Raw genomic sequence first — 18,552 nt, forward strand, 5'->3', positions numbered from 1 at the left:
TGAGAAGCAATGATCATTGATTGGGAAGATTGATGGGATATATATAAAAATAAAAATTAACTTTAAAATTAATTTTTATTTTTTTAATTAAATATATTTATATCAACTTTATCTACATCTTTTCTTTAATAAAATATTAACCAAACACTAGAAAAACAATGATTTAGTCTGGCTTAATTTTTTTTCTTTGTAATGTAATAATTTATAATTGTAATGGTAATCTAAAATAATCTTAAGGTATTATTATTAAGGTTTTTAAACATATTTAAAATTTTTATGATGATCAAAATAAAGTATTGATAAAATAAATTGTAATTTATTATTATTATACACACACTCACTTGTATAGTCGTCATGCACGAGAATTTTATGAATACTTTTACCCTTTATGATTTAAGAAGTTTATTATATTTTATTTAAGATTTTAAATAGAATTATTAAACCTATAGTTGATTTGGTGTAAGATGTCAATTATAAATAGAATGAGTTAACCTAAATTTAGTCCGATCAAATGATTGGTTGATTAATATAAGATCCGGATAGTAAATTATGAATGGGTTAATCTAATTTTTTTAAAGTGAAAATAATATTATTTTAATTTTGAAATATTAATAAGTTTTAATCAGTCATATTTTTAATATCAACTTTTTTATTTTTTTGTATAACTCGATCCGAATTAAATTTTATAACTCTAGTGTTGCGAGTACAATAACTTTTATTTTTAGATATAATTCAAAATATATTTCATTTAAAAAACATTATATTTTAGTATTTTTGATAATTTTAATATAATAATATAAAAAACTTAAAAAAATTATTTTAATACAACTCCTTTATTTTTTTATAACCCAACCTAGATTAGGTTTTATTAGTAGTGTTTAAAAGTGGAGTGAATTGTTTTTTTATGTATTTTAAAAATAATTTTTACTTAAAAAAATATCAAATTAATATTTTTTATAATTTTAATATATTATATCAAAAATAAAAAAATACTTTTATATATTTTTAAGCTAAAAACAATTCTCATCACAATTCTAAACATATAATATAATAAATAGGTACACTATAAAATATAAATTCATGACATGAACATCACAAGTCTCAAAAGTGCCAAAACCTCCCTCCCCCTCCCTCCTTTCCAAATTTCAACACGCACCACCAACACAAACACAAACACGAACACTGAAACACTCCTTAAGAAACGACGATGCATTTCTCTCTTTCTTCTTCCCTCTCTCGCTAAAACTGAAACTGTTCCTCTTCTTCAATCAATCAATCAAAGATGAGTACAGTAGACAAGATGCTGATAAAAGGAATCCGGAGCTTCGACCCGGAAAACAAACACGTCATCACCTTCTTAAGGCCTCTTACTCTCATCGTCGGCCCCAACGGCGCTGGAAAAACCGTAATAATCATCACTATCATTTCCTTTCCTTATTAATTTCCTTTTTTTTACAAATATTATTTATTTTTACAGACGATAATAGAGTGCTTGAAAGTTGCATGCACCGGAGAGTTGCCTCCGAATGCTAGGTCTGGTCACAGTTTCATCCATGACCCTAAGGTAACTCTAACTTTTCTCTCTCTATTTTTTTAATTTTGAGAGGACCGGTTGGTTAATTAGTTGATTATCTGTTGTTGTTAGGTTGCCGGTGAAACGGAGACGAAGGGGCAAATTAAGCTGCGGTTTAAGACCGCGGCCGCGAAGGATGTGGTGTGTATAAGGTCATTTCAGTTGACACAAAAGGCGTCAAAAATGGAGTATAAAGCCATTGAGAGTGTGCTTCAAACGATCAATCCACATACTGGAGAGGTAACATTTCTATGAATTCTTGTTGTTTTGTTAGAATTGAAGGTTTCACGGAGAAAAAATTGATAGCAGCCTGTTAGGGTTCAGATTATTAGTGTAAGGCTAATGGATATTCTTTCATGGCAAAATTAGGGTAGTTGTGATGCAAATGTATGCGTGTTTTTTTAACACTATCTTGTGTGAATCTTGATACGGTCGTCACTTTTTTTTCTTGGTTGTTGTTGGAATGCAGAAAGTCTGCCTTAGCTATAGATGTGCTGATATGGATCGAGAAATTCCTGCTTTGATGGGTGTCTCGAAGGCCATTCTAGAAAATGTTATATTCGTGCACCAGGATGAAGCTAATTGGCCTCTACAAGATCCTTCTACGTTAAAGAAGAAATTCGATGATATCTTCTCTGCTACTCGGTATTCTTTGAGCTTTTCCCCTGAAATATTGAGAAAAGATTTTTTAGTTATCATCTGTCACTGAGTGTGCCGTTAGTTGCTACAGCCACTTGCTTTTTTCGTTGTGGTTAATTGTGTTTAATTGCTTCACTTGTATTCTCTTGCTTTAACTTGCTTTCTTTACTACACTGTATGATGGTCTCGAGTATGTGAAATATGCATTCTAGAACACGTAAACAAGAAGTCTCTTAGTACCTTATTTAATTTTATCTCCGACTTTGCAAGTTTACTCATTTTTTTCTTGGAACAGAGAATGAACTTGATATTGTTTTAAAGTTTCACTCTACAGTAAATTGTAAGAGTGAAAGCTACAGTTGAAACACGCATTATTAAATAAATGTTTGTAAGAAATGAGAGTGTAAAGATCAAAGATTGATATAGAGCTCAAGTATTCAAGTGATGTCTTTCTTGGTGATCAAGAGCATGAAAAGCATCCTATCTATATTTTAAATACCACTTATCAAAACAAAGCAGATTCAAAATGCTAATCTTTGCAAAATAATAACAGTTAGGGAAATTGTTTCCTGCTATTTGTTGATGTTTTAAGATTGAATGTGTTCATGACATGGATTATATATAAAAGAATGCAAAAAAGTTTATGCAATACAACATTGAAGCCATGCTCAATTAAACAGATATTTTATCACTTGGTGCCCACTTCATTTCATTTTGGTAAGCATTTTGCTGATCCTTAGCAAGAAGCTAATAATACTTTTGCCATGCTCAATTAAACAGATATACAAAAGCCTTGGAGGTCATCAAAAAGCTTCACAAGGATCAAGCTCAAGAGATAAAGACATACAAACTAAAATTAGAGAATCTTCAAACCTTGAAGGATGCTGCATATAAGGTTGTATTTCTTTTTTCCATCCTTTTCTTCTTATAGCAAGCTGGTCATATTTATTAGTTTTTCAGGTCTTATTTTTTCTACTTTTTTATTTACTATGGCAGTTCTTTTTGTTATTTCATGACGAATTGATAATCTGTCTTGCAAATGATCTTCTGACTGCTAAGAAAGTTGTAATATCATTGTTTATTTGGAATATATAGTATCTCTATTTCAATCCTTCAATCTCTCTCTTTCTCATGAAAGGCAGTGGCAACAGTGTATGCTTGCATTCTCTGTCAAACTAGTAGTGAAGAACCGGAGTGTGATCTCGTCTTTACATCAATGAACGAGACTATGGGCGGATTATAATTTCTCTTCTGCATTAGAACATGACATCACTGTTGACATTAAACTATTAGGAATATGACCTATAATGTTTCCTTTTGAAATGCATTTGGAAAATTCATTTACTTGGTCCGAATAACTGACATGGACAGTGATTTTCTTTTGCTTTGTAGTGTGCTTTCAGCACTTGTTTTTCTTATTATCAATAACTATGTAGGATCCAAAACTCAGATCTTCATTTGCTGTTCCAGTGAATTAAATATCATGGGCTGTGGATATCACTCAATAGTTTGTTAAATTTGAAGCTGTCAGGGTTTTCACTCTATTTTAGGCTTCATGTCATTTAAGCACTTAATTTTGATCAGGCTTCACCTGTAGAATCACAGCCTGTTGTGATAAGTATATCTTAAAAGTAATGTTGCCCTGTAGTGTGGATCCTGTGGCTTGGATTGTTTACTTTCAGAGATGAAGCATGGCTTGTAGTAAGATTTCAGATTGGAGGAAATGTAGGATTCTGTGCCTTTGTGTTGGTTTTGCTGTCATTTAGGTATGTTTGGATAACTAGGAGTCGTAGGGTTTTTAGCAATCTTTTCTTCTCCAGACAAGTGGGGTGAGGGTTAGGACAATATTTCTTGCATCCTTGTGGTCTCGTGGCTCAGGAGCTTTTAGGGAGTTTCCCTAGCTGACTTTCAGGAGGATTGGACCATGCTTTATTTTTTTCTTAAGGACTTTCCTTTTCCCTTTGTTTGGAGGATGATTTATTCTCCAATAAGTTTTTGTACGTTCTTTTCTTTAATCAAGCATTCTTCTTTTATAAAGAAAAGGCAAAAGTATTGGATGGAAGCTCTTAACTCATTATTTTGATTGAGCTGTCTATTTAAACATTGACTTAGTGCATGTTTCCTTTTCATTTTGCTAGATTGGGCCAAGTGATAGTGTAACACTTAATAAGCATAAAGTTGGTATGAAGGTGCTTCTATGTAGCACTTATTGATGTCAAGTTTTGTTTGTACAGCTTCGGGAAAGCATTGGTCAAGATCAAGAGAAAACAGAAATTTTAAAAGTCCAAAGTCAGGAGTTAGAAAGTAACCTTCAGAATTTGGATGCAAAAATTCATCATACTGAAGTAACTCTGAAAGATATGAGAAAATTACAGGACCAAATAACAATCAAGACTGCTGAAAGAAGCACTTTGTTCAGGGAGCAGCAGAGGCAGTATGCAGCTCTTGCTGAAGAAAATGAAGGTTTGCCATGCATGGGAACAGCAATATTGTTTTTCTGCATATCTCATATTCATATACACATATATGTCAAGTCTTAGATGTGTGTGCTTATTACCATGTCTTTAGAACCAATTCCTTGAGCAGTAAAGGAAGATGCTGATTTTCTGAAATCATTCTCTACTTATTTTTCATGTACAATTCTCTCTGTTTCAGACACTGATGAAGAACTACAGGAGTGGAAAACCAAGTTTGACGAAAAGATTGCAAGTTTGGAATCGAATATTTGCAAATTGGAGAGGGAAATGAATGACATGGAGACAAAGGGTTCTTTTCTTAAGCAAAACATTAATGAGTATATCCGAGAGATCAGCAGGCTTCAGACTGAAGCTGAGGTAATGCTAATGAAACTATTCACATTTGATATTTAAAAACTGTTTAATTTATGGCAGAGCTTGCAAATGACTCCCTTTCTTTTGAAAATTAGGCTCATGCATCCTTGAAGAATGAAAGAGATTCCAATATCCAAAAAATGTATACAAGACATAATCTAGGTCCTCTTCCTAATGCCCCATTCAGTGATGATGTTGCTTTGAACCTCACAAATAGATTAAAGTCAAGGTTGGTGGATCTTGATAAGGATCTACAAGATAAAAAGGTAACCCCCCCCCCCCCCCCCCCCCCCGATATACCATTCCTTTACCTGTGTGCCTATGTAAAACACAAATTGTATATGCTCAAATTTCTGTTCTTCAATTGGCAAGTTAAAGATTTCAAAGCGTTTCTTGTTCACTTGAAGACTGAAATTACGCTCCATGAAATCTTTGAAGCTTTAAGACATGAACTTGATTTGCCTGTTATTTCAGACATCAAATGATACTGAAGTTAAGAGAGCAGAGAATTGCTACTGGGATGCCAATGAACGCTGGAAAAATACGGAGGCTCAAAAACAGGCTAAAGTAGAGATAAAGGTGGGCACTATTGGGGGTTTCTGGAAGGGTACATGTTTTATTTCTAGAGTTGTAAGTTTTATGTGTGACTCTTGATATTGTAACTTTATGCAGAATAGCATTTTAAATCGCATTACAGAGAAGGAAAGGGAGCACTCTTCCTTTGAAGAACAAATTTCACATGTTAATCTTTCTCACATTGATGAAAAAGAAAAGAACATGGTGAGGATGTCTTTGCATAAGATGTACCCAAGTTTGCTTATTTTAACTGAAAACAATTGAAAGAGAAGCTCCTTGTGATTTTTTCAGCGAATTGAGGTTGAGAGAAAGACAAATCAGCTAGCTGAAAGAGAATTTGAATCACACATTCGACAAAAGCAGAGTGAGCTGTATGGCATAGAGCAACAGATTAAGGTTCTTAATCGAGAGAAAGACATTTTGGCTGGAGATTCTGAGGACAGAGTGAAACTGTCTCTAAAGAAAGTAGAGCTGGAAAACCATAAAAAGAAACATCGAAAAATGTTAGTTAGATCTTTTTTGCCTTGCTTATAGGACCGGGCAATCCATACTCTTTTGTTTCTTCACGTTGTCTCCATCCCTCTCTCTCTCTTATCCCTCATAGCTATTTTTTTTTTTCCAGAATTGATGAATGCAAGGATAAAATCAGAGGAGTGCTAAAAGGGAGGCTTCCTCCAGATAAGGATTTGAAGAAGGAAATTACTCAGACCCTAAGGTTATTCTATTCTCTTTAATTTGTTCTGTGCTCACAGATAACATCTGTACAAGAATCCGTTTGTGGATTTTATTGATGCTTTTTTGATTCATTTTTGGTTAGCAGAAAATTAAACATGTGATTGCTTGATTTTCTATGACTTTTTTTTTCTTTCAATTCTTGTCATTTGCCATACTGTAGCATAATTTTTCCCTTATTCATTATTATTGATAGTGCTTTTACAACCTCCTTCAAAAGTTGTGGCTTTGTATTGAACCCTAGTGAATTATATAAATTTTGAGATTTCAGATCTCTCCTCATAAGATGGTCTTTCAGAGCCTGCTATTGGTTTGTATGTGAGAATTGCCTGGCAAGCTTTCTGGATGTTTTAACTTTTGTCAACACCTTCTTCAATGAGATATTGACAAGTTGATAGTGCTCCTGCTGCAGGGCTCTTGGGTTGGAGTTTGATGACTTGAATATGAAATCCCGTGAAGCTGAGAAGGAGGTAAATGTGTTGCAGATGAAAATACAAGAAGTTAATAATAACCTTTCCAAACAACGCAAGGACATGGACTGTGAGTATTGCTTCACATCTAAAAATGAAGTACTGCTTATGTTTATCCCGTGGATCAGTCAGAAATATTGTTACTAATTGTTGGTCATGCATTTCCTTGCTCTGTTAAAGAGTCTGATCTGAAATTGTTAATGAGAATTTATCCTCACTGTAGTGGCGGTAACTTTTTGCAGGACTTCTTAGGCTACTTTAGTTTTTTAAGGGGGTCGAAGGGTATGTGTGTTTGGTGAGCAAATGGGACTGGAGTGTACTGTATGAGAAATGACCGGGCTTTCACACGAGGGTAGGTTGACCAAAATTGGGTGCCAGACAAGACAAAAACAAATTGCCTTGTGTGCTCCAAACAACATTACTAGTGGAGTCATCCTGTTCAGTCCCAGTACACATTGCTACCTCAGTTCCCTTTGTTTTATTTATGAATACTTTTGGGGCTAGGATTTTATGGCTGGTATTCTAATCTTTGTTTAAATAACAAATTTTTGGCTGTTCTTTTGAGAACTTTAGGGTTTGGATAGTTCAGAACATTTTCTCTCATAAAGCATAGGCTTCAGTGAAGTGTGCCTCCACTGAATTGTGCTCATGACTGTGATTTAAGAATCCCGGAACTCGGCATTTCCATTTTGCTTTTTCTTTCTTATAATCTCTTGCTCATGGTGCTTAAAAATTGTTTTCTGACCTATTTATTGACACGTGGACTGGATATAATGTAGCTAGGAAGAGATTTATTGAATCCAAACTCCAGTCCTTGGATCAACTGTCATTTAGTGTTGATTTATATCTCAAAGCATTGGAGTCGTCCAAGGAGAAAAGAGATGTTCAGAAAAGGTTCCTCTTTTTGCTTCCTACATGATATAAACATTATGTGTATGGGCTATTGGACATGTTGACATATAATTTCTGTGGCTATGAAGATACTAATATAGGGTATGGTGTATCACCTGCAGCAAGTACAATATTGCAGATGGTATGCGGCAGATGTTTGATCCTTTTGAACGAGTTGCCCGTGCTCATCATGTGTGCCCTTGCTGTGAACGCCCTTTCTCTGCTGAAGAGGAAGACGAATTTGTTAAAAAGGTTTGTTATATGTAATCCAATCACGCATTGTGCTGTGGTATGCATATCTAAGAGTATTATCCTATAGCGATACTCAGATAGCCTGAAACTTGAGAGGGAATGCTGTTTAAGCTTCATGTATTATTTTCTGAATATGCTGATATCTTCTGTGGCATGCAGCAAAGAGTGAAGGCTGCAAGTTCTGCAGAGCATATGAAAGTGTTGTCTATGGAATCTTCAAATGCAGACACTCTTTTTCAGCAGTTGGACAAGCTTCGTATGGTTTATGAAGAATATACCAAAATTGGCAAGGAAACAATTCCTCTTGCTGAGAAAAACTTGAGTGAGCTAACTGAAGAGCTGGAGCAAAAGTCTCAAGCCCTTGATGATGTAAGTACAGTATTGCTTCTGGCACTTTTAACTTTTAAATAACTTTTGTCTGCTGAACTGGAATGCTGGACTTGTTATAATGGAGCTGTCTTTGGTTTTTATATGCTATAGCTCAGAACAAGTTTATACGTCACCCACGGGCATCAATGATATACTGTCTGCTCCTGGGAAAGCATGTGAACCATAGTCTCACTTAATTAATTAATCAATCTGTGAAAAAAATGTTCTGTTCATAACTCTTTTTTCCTCTCAATTTGTTATCTAATATTTAGCTTTTAGATGTTGGACTGTATTATGTTGTCAAGAATTTTTAGCGATGATAAGGATAATGTAGTCATGACACTGGAGATCAGTGGTTATAACATGAGGGATTGATTTTTTTCAAGTGGGAGCATTTCAAGAACAAGAGAAAGTCCCCATGTCACGTCTTTCATAATTTCCCTAGAGGACATTCGTAGAAAGGGCATGACACAAATATAAGCTCAACAAAATCCAGGGCTGACATTGCTGAAATTATTGGAGAACAGTTTCTTGGAAGATGAGGACTGTCTTATATATCTTTTGTTGAAGAAGCAATAGATGTCTCCCTGGATTGAACCTAATTGGATGGAAATCTACAATTGGATTTTGAATTTTTAGCAAAGACACAGGCGTCAGTATGCCTGGACTGCATCATATGGAAGAGCCGAATAGACATAGTTCAAGACTGTAGAAATGCAGCTGCCTACTATCACACAAAAGTTGCAACTTGCAGAGAAAACTAGTGAAATTAAGTAAATAACCATGCAGCCGACCCAAAATAGGGAGTGCAGCCCCATGCGGTTGACTTTATTGTTGTTGGGTTGATGGTTTTATGCTCTATGTAGTGGGTTGAACTTTATTTTGAAATAGCCCTTCCATAAAAGTCAAAAGTTTTTTTCTTTTTTGCAATTATTTATAATCCTTTTAATATAATTCTTGTATCATTTCCAATTGCATATGGTATCATGGCAGCTAGTGGATAAGGAGGGCCTCAGAACTCAGACGTGCTCTGTTATCGTGGATTTATTATTCTTTAATGTGATATTTGGTGGCTAATCATTGATTTTGCTTGATGATTGTTTAGTTATGAGTATGACAGTGCAGAATGGTTTTGCTCATAGGTGTTGGGTGTTTTAGCTCAAACAAAGGCCGAAAAAGACTCAGTTGAGGCCTTGGTGCAACCTGTTGAAACAGCTGATAGGCTTTTCCAAGAAATTCAGACTTGGCAAAAGCAAGTCGATGATTTAGAATACAAGCTTGATTTTAGAGGGCAAGGTGTTAGAACCATGGAAGAAGTGCAGTCAGAGCTAAGTAGTTTGCAAGGCACAAAGTATAGCAGCTTATCCCTTAATTATCTATTTGATTTTTTTTCCAGCATACTTATCAAGCATTTTCCAGTTAGTGACCGCCCACATTCTCAAAATACATGTTTTTTTTATCATTTTATTTTATTTTGATTTACAGTTCTGAAGTTGCCATATCATTTCAGGATATATCAGTATTTTTTTTCTTCCTCTTTTTCCTTGAGCTTTATCTCTCTCTTGACAGGGATAATTTGCATAATGAAGTGGAGAAGTTAAGGGATGAGCAAAGGTACATGGAAAATGATTTATCACATATTCAAATTCGGTGGCATGCTCTGCGGGAGGAAAAAGTTACGGCAGCTAATATATTGCGTGATGTTAAAAAGTCAGAAGAAGAGTTAGAACGTTTGGTAGAGGAAAAACATCAAGTTGAGCTGGAAGAGAAGGTTGTCTTTATTTTCTTAATTGTTAATAGTCCATGACTGTATATTTTCTATTTTCATTTAATTTTAAAATCTTGTGACCGTTTTGTTGAGCAGCTGTTTTTGTCTGTTTCTAAAGATTTTAGAACTTCTGAAACGACAAAATGTGGATTTCAAAATTTTCATGATTGGTTTTATGTATTAACTTTCCATTTCAATTAAGTTTTTCCAGTTTGGTGGTCAATGCTTTGAGAGAATTTGACTGAATGCTTGATGCTGCGAGTTGTGACTTTCTTGGTGTAGTGCAGTAACCTGGAGTCCATGGCTATAACTTGCTCTGATAATTAGTTTACTAAATGCAGTCTTAATAAAAAACAATTCCTTTTGCTGTAATATAATTGATTTTCTGTGGTCCCTTTCCAGCATTTGGCAGAGGCTGTTGGTCCTTTATCTAGGGAGAAAGAAAAATTACAGGGCGAACACAATGAGTTGAAAGTCCAACTTGAGCGGGAATACGAGGAACAAAAAAAACAGTTAGACAACTTTAAACAGGAGGTGGACACACTTGTTAGAATTGCATCAAAGATTAGAGAGTAAGTTCTATGAAACCGAGCTTTTCTCGGGTGTTGTATCTAAAGTCTCTATTTCTTGGTAATCAAAGCCCAAAGATCTATGAACTATCCCATGTTTGACCAGCCAAGCAGACAGAGGACCCTGTATAATTTTTCTCTCTTCCCCATTCTTGTTTGTACAAGCATTTCCTATTTCCAATGAAATTGAGGGGGATGATTTTCCTCATTTGCATTGATCATCAATTCTGTTTGCCAGGTATTATAATTTAAAGAAAGGTGAAAGATTGAAAGAAATGCAAGAAAAACTATCTTTATCCGAGTCCCAACTTCAAGGTTGTGATGCTAGGAAGCAGGAAATTTTAGCAGAACTCAATGACAGTAAAAATGCAGTGCGAAGTCAAGATAACCTTAGAAGAAGTATTGAGGACAACTTAAATTACAGGAAAATAAAGGCTGAAGTGGAAGAGCTTACCAGGGAGATTGAATCATTGGAAGAGAGAATACTGAAGATTGGTGGGTTTTCCTCATTTGAAGCTGAACTTGCAAAGCTATTACAAGAAAGAGAGAGACTTCTTTCAGAGGTATGTATGAAAAATAATATATCTTTCTTTGAGACTGATATTTTATGTCCCTGCTGATGTACCTTCCTTTTCTTATTTGCCATTTTATTTTTAAGCTTGGTTAACCCACAAGTCTGTCATAACAAAACTTTATACTGTTAATTTAAATAAGTGTTAGGTTATAGAGTAGATCTAATTGAGACTATTATTGAATAATGCAATTTTGGTGTTTCAGGTTTGATTTGTTTAATGTATGGTGACCGGGCCTTTTCATGTTGTAACTTTATCTTAATACACTGGATTAATTGTTAGGATACACAATTTGATCTTATTGACGTCTGTTAAGGAATAACACGGTGGTTACGCTTTGGGTTTAGTGTATGGTGGCTATGGATCTTTTCATTTGATAACTTAATTATTCTGGTCATATGTTTAGGGTTGTGTCAGAACCTGCTGCTTTGTTCCATGGATTAATCATTTGGTTTGTTTGTTACTTCATCTGCCTCTGCATGTTCTTGAGACTGAATTTGCCTTACACATATGAGGAACTTCAACGAAAAGTAGATTCTCTTTTGATGCAGTCCTAACCTTGGTGACTTAAACACTGGTATTGCATACTCGAGTCTTGGCTACTAGAGAATTAGGAAATAATGTCTTGAAGTGTTTTATTAGAGGAGGTGTTGCTGGGTTTGAACCTGGGACACCCACTGGTACCATGGACGCTGCCCTCCCTGATAGTGAAAATGTGCAATGATATATCTATCTTTTAACTCTAAAGTGTTCCATGTATGATTGTATCTTATAGGAAAATGGGCTCCTATTTTTTTGTATTGTATTGCAGTCGAATGAATTAGGGAGATATGGAAACCGATATTCTTGGAGAAAGAGTAATGGTATTTGTTTAGTTGATTAATGTGCCAAGGATATTTTTGTCCTTTTTTGTCTAAACAGTTGAACAGGTTCCGTGGAACAATGTCTGTTTACCAGAACAATATTTCGAAGAATAAAATTGATCTTAAACAGGTGCAATACAAAGATATTGATAAGCGATACTTTGATCAGTTAATCCAGCTAAAGGTGGGACATTTTGCTGACTGCTTGGATGTGTTTTTTGTTACTCATCCCAATCTGTTGTTAACTTGGACATCTTGTTACAGACTACTGAAATGGCAAACAAGGACCTGGACAGATACTACAATGCACTTGACAAGTGAGCTTTTCCAATTAAGTTTTATATTGCTTTTTGGTTCATTTTGACACCTGTTTTTATTATCAGGGATTGGTACATACTAAAATAAAAGCTATATAATACAATGCATCTGAAAGTCACTTGTGTTGTTTGCTGGATACTGTATAAGATATCTGTGTACTGCATTCAAAACTCTTCAATTTGATATTATATAAGATATCCGCGTTTGATGTTGGGCTGTTGGCTGCCCCTCACAAGTTCATACAGCAGCTTTGATCGTATGTCATCATGACTTTTCTCAGTGCCTTGGTTCAATCTTGTATGGCTATGTCTTGTGTTTATAACAATCACTACTTAATGGTTTATGAACTCTCACCGAGAATTTTGCAGCACCACAATAGCTTGCAAATGCATATTTTACTTACCAAGGGAACAAAAAAAAAGTAGCAGATGGCCAAAAAAATTGGGGCTTCTAGGCTAGTGCTTTATTTTATTGCTCCTCCTTGATCTGTGGCTCATAAAATTGTGCATTGCTTCTTTATTGAACATGGTGTCTCTCTGTCTGTTTTATTATACTTGGAACTTGATGGGAATTGAACATGGGAATGCCTGTTACCCCTTAACTCCCGGACTCAACTCAACTGGTATGTTTGTTAAAAAAAAAACTCATCTGGTATGTGGGTGAGAGGGCATGCTTCGGAACATTGCTCACTCTTTTCTGATGTTAAATCCTCTTTACCTTCAATAGAAGAATGCATTCTACATGGGAAAGGGACTTTTTTCAGCTAGTGTCTTCCTCTTTCTACTGACTAGAATTAACTGTCACTGTGTTGTTAGGGCACTCATGCGCTTCCACACAATGAAAATGGAGGAAATTAATAAAATCATTCGGGAATTGTGGCAACAAACATACAGAGGACAGGATATAGATTATATTAGCATACATTCAGATTCTGAAGGTGCTGGGACTCGTTCTTACAGCTACAAGGTAAAAAAGTAAAAACAACTCTAAAAACTGTGCTTACTTCTCACAGTTAATTTTTTTCTGCCCTATGACTGCATATCATTCTTCCATTGCATTCAATGCAGGTTGTCATGCAGACAGGTGACGCTGAGCTTGAAATGAGAGGAAGGTGTAGTGCTGGTCAGAAGGTGAGTAATATTTGACTGCTATTTCCCTTCAGTTTTTACAACGAGGGAATTGAGAACTTATGGTTCATTCATAGGTCCTTGCTTCACTTATTATTCGGTTGGCTTTAGCCGAGACATTTTGCCTCCACTGTGGAATACTAGCTCTAGATGAACCTACAACAAACTTGGATGGCCCAAATGCTGAGAGTCTTGCTGCAGCTCTCCTTAGGTAAGATCAGAATATGAAGTCCATCATAGGATAACTAATCACATTTTCCCATCAAACTGGGGGGGGAGCTTATAGAATTATAATGAGATATTGTATTAACTAGTCTTCCTGTTTTTCATTTTCTCCAGAATCATGGAGGATAGGAAGGGCCAGGAGAATTTTCAACTGATTGTAATTACTCATGATGAGCGATTTGCTCAACTTATCGGTCAGCGACAGCATGCAGAAAGATACTATCGAGTTGCAAAAGATGATCAGTATGGCTTTTCAATTTTACTCTGTTGTCTTGTGTTACTGGGTCTGACCTGTTTTAGCTTTCCATTTGTTATTTAATTTTATCTCTTAGTAATTTCTATCATTGAGACTGACTTCTCTTGCTCTCATTTCAGTCAGCATAGCATAATTGAAGCCCAAGAGATTTTCGACTGACATTTCAAAATGAGGCAGAAACTCCCTTCATCCCATTGAATGTTCTGTTTGAAACGGAAGCAAAACCCAGAAACCATTTGTATGTAAAACTATTGTAATTCTTAATTTAAATACCATTGATCTTCCTCGCATATACGTTTTTTTTTTCTTTTTTACTCCTGTTATTGAAAGCTACAACAGCAATCCGTCTTTATCCTCCTGCCTTTGTCCAATCAATGGCTGGGCTGCGGCTTCTCTGATATCCAAGACGTTTTAAGACTTGAGCTGAATGCGTGATCCTAACTCACCTTATCCAGTGATGTAGTGGATTTTGATACCATGTTCTGATATAATGCTGTTTTATAAAGTCATCTGGCATCACCTCATGCCCCCCCTTCTAATTAAATATTCTGATGAAACTAGTAGTCCCTACGGATCCCTGCATGAGCAAGCAATGGAAGCATGAAGGAAAGTAAGTTAAAAGGCCTGAGAATGTCGAACTACCGTATTTTGCATAATTGCTTAGTAATCAGAATCAAAATGCAGCTAGAAACGATGACAGAAAGCGATGAACTTGTCTCCGACTCCGTCTCTACAAAAGGAATGCTCTCGTTGTTGGATGCCGGCCTACAAATCCTCCAGTGTTTATAGCAGCTGGCTGCATCAAGGGGTCAATCACTAGATCAATACATGGTCATTCTAACCATTACCTACGTTTGAGGCCTTTGGTCTGACCCAGTTAGGGGGAAGATACAAGAAGGAATGTTGGAACATGGCCCTTCGATTTCCCATAGGAGCACATCTTCCAAATATAATTGGCAGTAGTCATGGTTGTTGATTCAAAGACACAGGTAGCCATTTCCAATTGTTGCTAGCATGAAAGCTTTATATAAAGCTATAACTCATTACTTTATTGGTTGGACAATCAAATACATCATAATAATAGAACAGGCCATTGAGAGGATGGAACATTATCAGAACCCAAATGACATGACATTCATCCCAGCATGACAAAAAGAACTCATCCCACCATGACCAAAAAGAAAAAAAAAAAAAAGAGAGAGAACCAGCATAAAAGTGAAATTAAAATCAAAAGAAAAATTGAAAGCTAACTACAAGACCAAGAACGGACGATGAAGAAGCTTCTCTTTTCCGAGGAGGAGGGGGGGGTTGAAGTTTTCGAAGACCGGAAGCTAATGATAATTGCATAGAAGCAAGACTTAAATCCTTGTACTTAATCTCAGACATCAGAAACCCACCCAGGCACGACTGTCGAAGGAGCCTAATCCTTGTACTTCATCTCAGACATCTGAAACCCAGGCATGTCGAAGGAGCCAGAAAACTTTTCAACATCAGCCTTGAGTGCCTCAATGTCCTTGTTGTTCACCAGACCCTTGTTGAAGTCCTTCAAGAGCTTTCCATATTCCTTTTGGATGCTCAGCGTGATGGTCACAGCACGGTGGAGGAACTCTCCAATCTGTTCGAAATCCTTCTCTACCAAACCTCTTGAAGTCATGGCGGGGGTACCTGCCAACAACAACTCCAATTAATAATCCGTAAATTGTTCGATGTCATTCATTGTCTAGACAGTGGGGATTAAAACGCCCACATGTTCAAAGAAAAAGAAAGACGTCCGTGTTTTAAAAAAAGAGAACCGGTTGCCCGACTTCATAACTTTACCGAAACAATCAGCACTAGACAACGCATTCTAAGGGGGTGGTTCTTACCAATTCTTACTCCTCCCGGAGCCAAAGCACTGCTGTCACCAAACACGGCATTTTTGTTGACGGTGATGTTTGCAAGGTCACAGAGCTTTTCGACCTTGTTGCCTGCAAGAACATTACTAAAGTATCAGATTTCACATCAGATGAAATCAACATGCATGACCAGCAAAGCCCTCAAACCGAGCAGTTCAATTCTTTTACCTGTCAATCCAAGGGGTCTAAGATCCCACAGAACGAGGTGGTTCTCAGTTCCTTCAGTAACAAGCTTGTATCCCTGGCCCATCAAGTAGTTTCCAAGGGCAACGGCATTTGCCTTGACTTGTTTGGCATAGGCCTTGAACCCAGGGGTTTGGACCTGTTTCAAGGCAACAGCCAGAGCACCGATCTGGTGATTGTGGGGACCGCCCTGAAGAGATGGGAAAACAGCAAAGTTGATCTTGTCTTCGAAGTCATAAACCGCATTCTCTGGCTGACCCTTCTTTGGTGGTTTAGGGCCCTTGCGATAGAAGATCATACCAGCCCTAGGACCCCTCAAACTTTTGTGGGTAGTGGTGGTGACTATGTCACAGTACTCAAAGGGGTTGGCAGCTTCCTGCAACCAAAAACAGTAGAGATTTAGACCAGATATTGACGTTTTACACTGGAATATGATAAAAGAAAAGATGTAACAACGCCAACAGAATTGCTAGATATAATAGTAGAAACTGAAATTCCGCAGCACAATTTAATCTCGAACCATAATCACATGGAGTGCCTTTATCGTAAAACAAATTGAATAAAAAAAAAATCCAGGTTCCGTTAGCTTTGATATTTAATGATAAGCTACGAAACATGCATACACATCTCCAGATCCGAGAATTCCACCAGCTCAACACAGCTCTAGTCATCTAAATAAACACTATGCTCAGATCTAATTTGTAACATTAAATTCGATAGAAATTGACTACATAATCCCATTAGGGACATGTTTACTCTAGCATCTACTGCATGCAGGATTAATGCCCATGCAAATCAACTAGATTTTAAACTCTGGTATTTTGAAAGCTTTCAATTTGCATTTAAAAAAACAACTGCAGAGGAAATGACAGACAAGTAAAAACAAGAAACTCGGAACCCAAATGCCGACCAATCTGGCAAATTCACATGCAACATCACATTACACAAATCCCAAATCTAGATATCAAATCACAAGCTTATTTCAGTGACTAAACGAGATCCAGAAGTTAAGAAACACCAGACTCGGGTCAAGTATTTCAGAACTTATCATCCTCTAAATAACCAAAAAACAAAACACCATCAAATCCAATACTAACAAATCACTGAATAAGAAGCACAGATCCAACAACCAAAAGCGAAAAAGCAATATACATATATACCTGAGCAGCAACAAGGCCACTGATGTGAGCCATATCACAAAGCAAAAGAGCACCACACTTATCAGCGACAGATCTAAACTTTTTATAATCCCAATCTCTCGGATAAGCACTTCCACCACAAATAATAAGCTTAGGCCTAAAATCTAGAGCCTTCTCCTCCAATTTATCATAATCAATATACCCACTTTGCGAATTCACCTTGTAAGGCAAACTCTCAAAATAAATACTGGTAGCTGAAATCTTCTTGCCCCCAGATGTGTAATACCCATGAGTCAAATGCCCTCCAGAAGGCAAATCCAACCCCATGATTCTGTCATGGGGCTGAAGAACTGCTGTATAAGCAGCAAAATTTGCAGGAGAACCTGAATATGGCTGAACATTTACACCCCATTTTGTGGGGTCTAAATGAAAAGCTTCAAGAGCCCGAGATCTGCAGAGATTTTCAATCTGATCAATATATTCATTCCCGCCGTAGTAGCGGTTTCCTGGCATACCCTCTGAGTACTTATTAGTCAGAGCGCTGCCAAGGGCCTCTATAACGGCGAAAGATGTGAAATTTTCTGAAGCGATGAGCTCGATACCTCTGCATTGCCGGCGTTTTTCCTTCTCGATCAAGTCGTGGATTTCTGGGTCCACTGATTCCAGGGAGGTGTTTCCCCATGCAGTGACTGGATCCATTGGAGGGATATAGAGAGAGAGAGAGAGAGAGAGAGAGAGAGGAACTGGCGTTCGGGGGGGCAGAAGAAGAAGGTGGGCTGGGGAGTGGCAAGGGGAGAGGAGGATCTTGTTGGGTTTAAAAAGGGAAGAGGAGTGGGTGAGGTTATAGAAAATTACAGTTTTGGGGTTATGGATTTATTTAGGTGGTATGAGGTGGCTAGAATCTAGATAGAGAGGAGAGGTGGTGTTCATGCTGCCACATAGAGGAAGGCTTTTTTAGCAAAGAGTGGTGTTCTTTATGTCTTTTGCGAAGGTCAAGTGATTTATGAGTTTTGGAGGTTTGACTATAATAACTAGATTTGTCGGCCGCGTGTTGCCCGCGGGCTGAGCCATTTTTTTTAATATAAAAAAAAAATGTTAGGGTAAAAACATTTAAAGTTTCAATTTATTCATCCAATCGATATTTTAAATAATATAAAAATAAAAATATAGCAAAAATAAATAAATTAACAAAAAAAAAAAACCATACGTGAGATTATAAAATAACACAATACTAACCTAATAAAAGATAAACTATAGAAAAAAAATCAAAGCAAAACTCAAAAAATAAAAAAAGAATAAGCTTA

At 36.5% G+C, this 18,552-nt stretch overlaps 2 protein-coding genes across 3 annotated transcripts; one reads left to right on the plus strand and one right to left on the minus strand.

The window, feature by feature from the left end:
- The first annotated feature begins 1,096 nt into the window (after positions 1–1,096).
- LOC7495838 (DNA repair protein RAD50) lies at positions 1,097–15,292 on the plus strand. Of its 2 annotated transcripts, XR_002978965.2 has the most exons (28): positions 1,097–1,405; positions 1,478–1,564; positions 1,646–1,813; positions 2,043–2,218; positions 2,993–3,107; positions 4,447–4,675; positions 4,868–5,046; positions 5,139–5,309; positions 5,518–5,622; positions 5,716–5,823; positions 5,911–6,122; positions 6,242–6,334; positions 6,764–6,891; positions 7,601–7,715; positions 7,835–7,964; positions 8,124–8,333; positions 9,476–9,684; positions 9,903–10,104; positions 10,504–10,673; positions 10,909–11,233; positions 12,164–12,289; positions 12,370–12,422; positions 13,239–13,389; positions 13,491–13,553; positions 13,628–13,761; positions 13,890–14,018; positions 14,151–14,269; positions 14,362–15,292. XR_002978965.2 is itself a non-coding variant. In XM_002300112.4 (27 exons), exons 1-27 carry the CDS (start codon positions 1,283–1,285, stop codon positions 14,188–14,190), a joined length of 3,951 nt encoding a protein of 1,316 aa, XP_002300148.1. In that variant the 5' UTR covers positions 1,097–1,282; the 3' UTR covers positions 14,191–14,321. The 2 variants fall into 2 exon arrangements, 1 of the variants encoding a protein (XP_002300148.1); XM_002300112.4 differs by lacking the exon at positions 14,362–15,292 and having other exon boundaries at positions 14,151–14,321.
- LOC7461640 (serine hydroxymethyltransferase 4) lies at positions 15,054–18,228 on the minus strand. Its single transcript, XM_002298642.4, has 4 exons — positions 17,270–18,228; positions 16,095–16,485; positions 15,897–15,998; positions 15,054–15,696 (listed from the first exon to the last, which is right to left on the minus strand). Exons 1-4 carry the CDS (start codon positions 17,945–17,947, stop codon positions 15,452–15,454), a joined length of 1,416 nt encoding a protein of 471 aa, XP_002298678.3. The 5' UTR covers positions 17,948–18,228; the 3' UTR covers positions 15,054–15,451.
- Between the last annotated feature and the right edge of the window lie 324 nt (positions 18,229–18,552).

The sequence above is a fragment of the Populus trichocarpa genome, chromosome 1 (genome assembly GCF_000002775.5).
Source record: "Populus trichocarpa isolate Nisqually-1 chromosome 1, P.trichocarpa_v4.1, whole genome shotgun sequence".
NCBI lineage: Eukaryota > Viridiplantae > Streptophyta > Magnoliopsida > Malpighiales > Salicaceae > Populus > Populus trichocarpa.

Coding starts and splice junctions, on each gene's coding strand:
- LOC7461640 (XM_002298642.4), bottom strand. CDS start 17,947: ATGGATCCAGTCACTGCATGGGGAAACACCTCCCTGGAATCAGTGGAC. Junction 16,486..17,269: donor GTGGCCTTGTTGCTGCTCAG/GTATATATGTAT, acceptor TTTTGGTTGCAG/GAAGCTGCCAACCCCTTTGA. Junction 15,697..15,896: donor TCCGGGAGGAGTAAGAATTG/GTAAGAACCACC, acceptor TGTTGTTGGCAG/GTACCCCCGCCATGACTTCA.
- LOC7495838 (XM_002300112.4), top strand. CDS start 1,283: ATGAGTACAGTAGACAAGATGCTGATAAAAGGAATCCGGAGCTTCGAC. Junction 6,335..6,763: donor GAAATTACTCAGACCCTAAG/GTTATTCTATTC, acceptor CTCCTGCTGCAG/GGCTCTTGGGTTGGAGTTTG. Junction 10,674..10,908: donor ATTGCATCAAAGATTAGAGA/GTAAGTTCTATG, acceptor TCTGTTTGCCAG/GTATTATAATTTAAAGAAAG.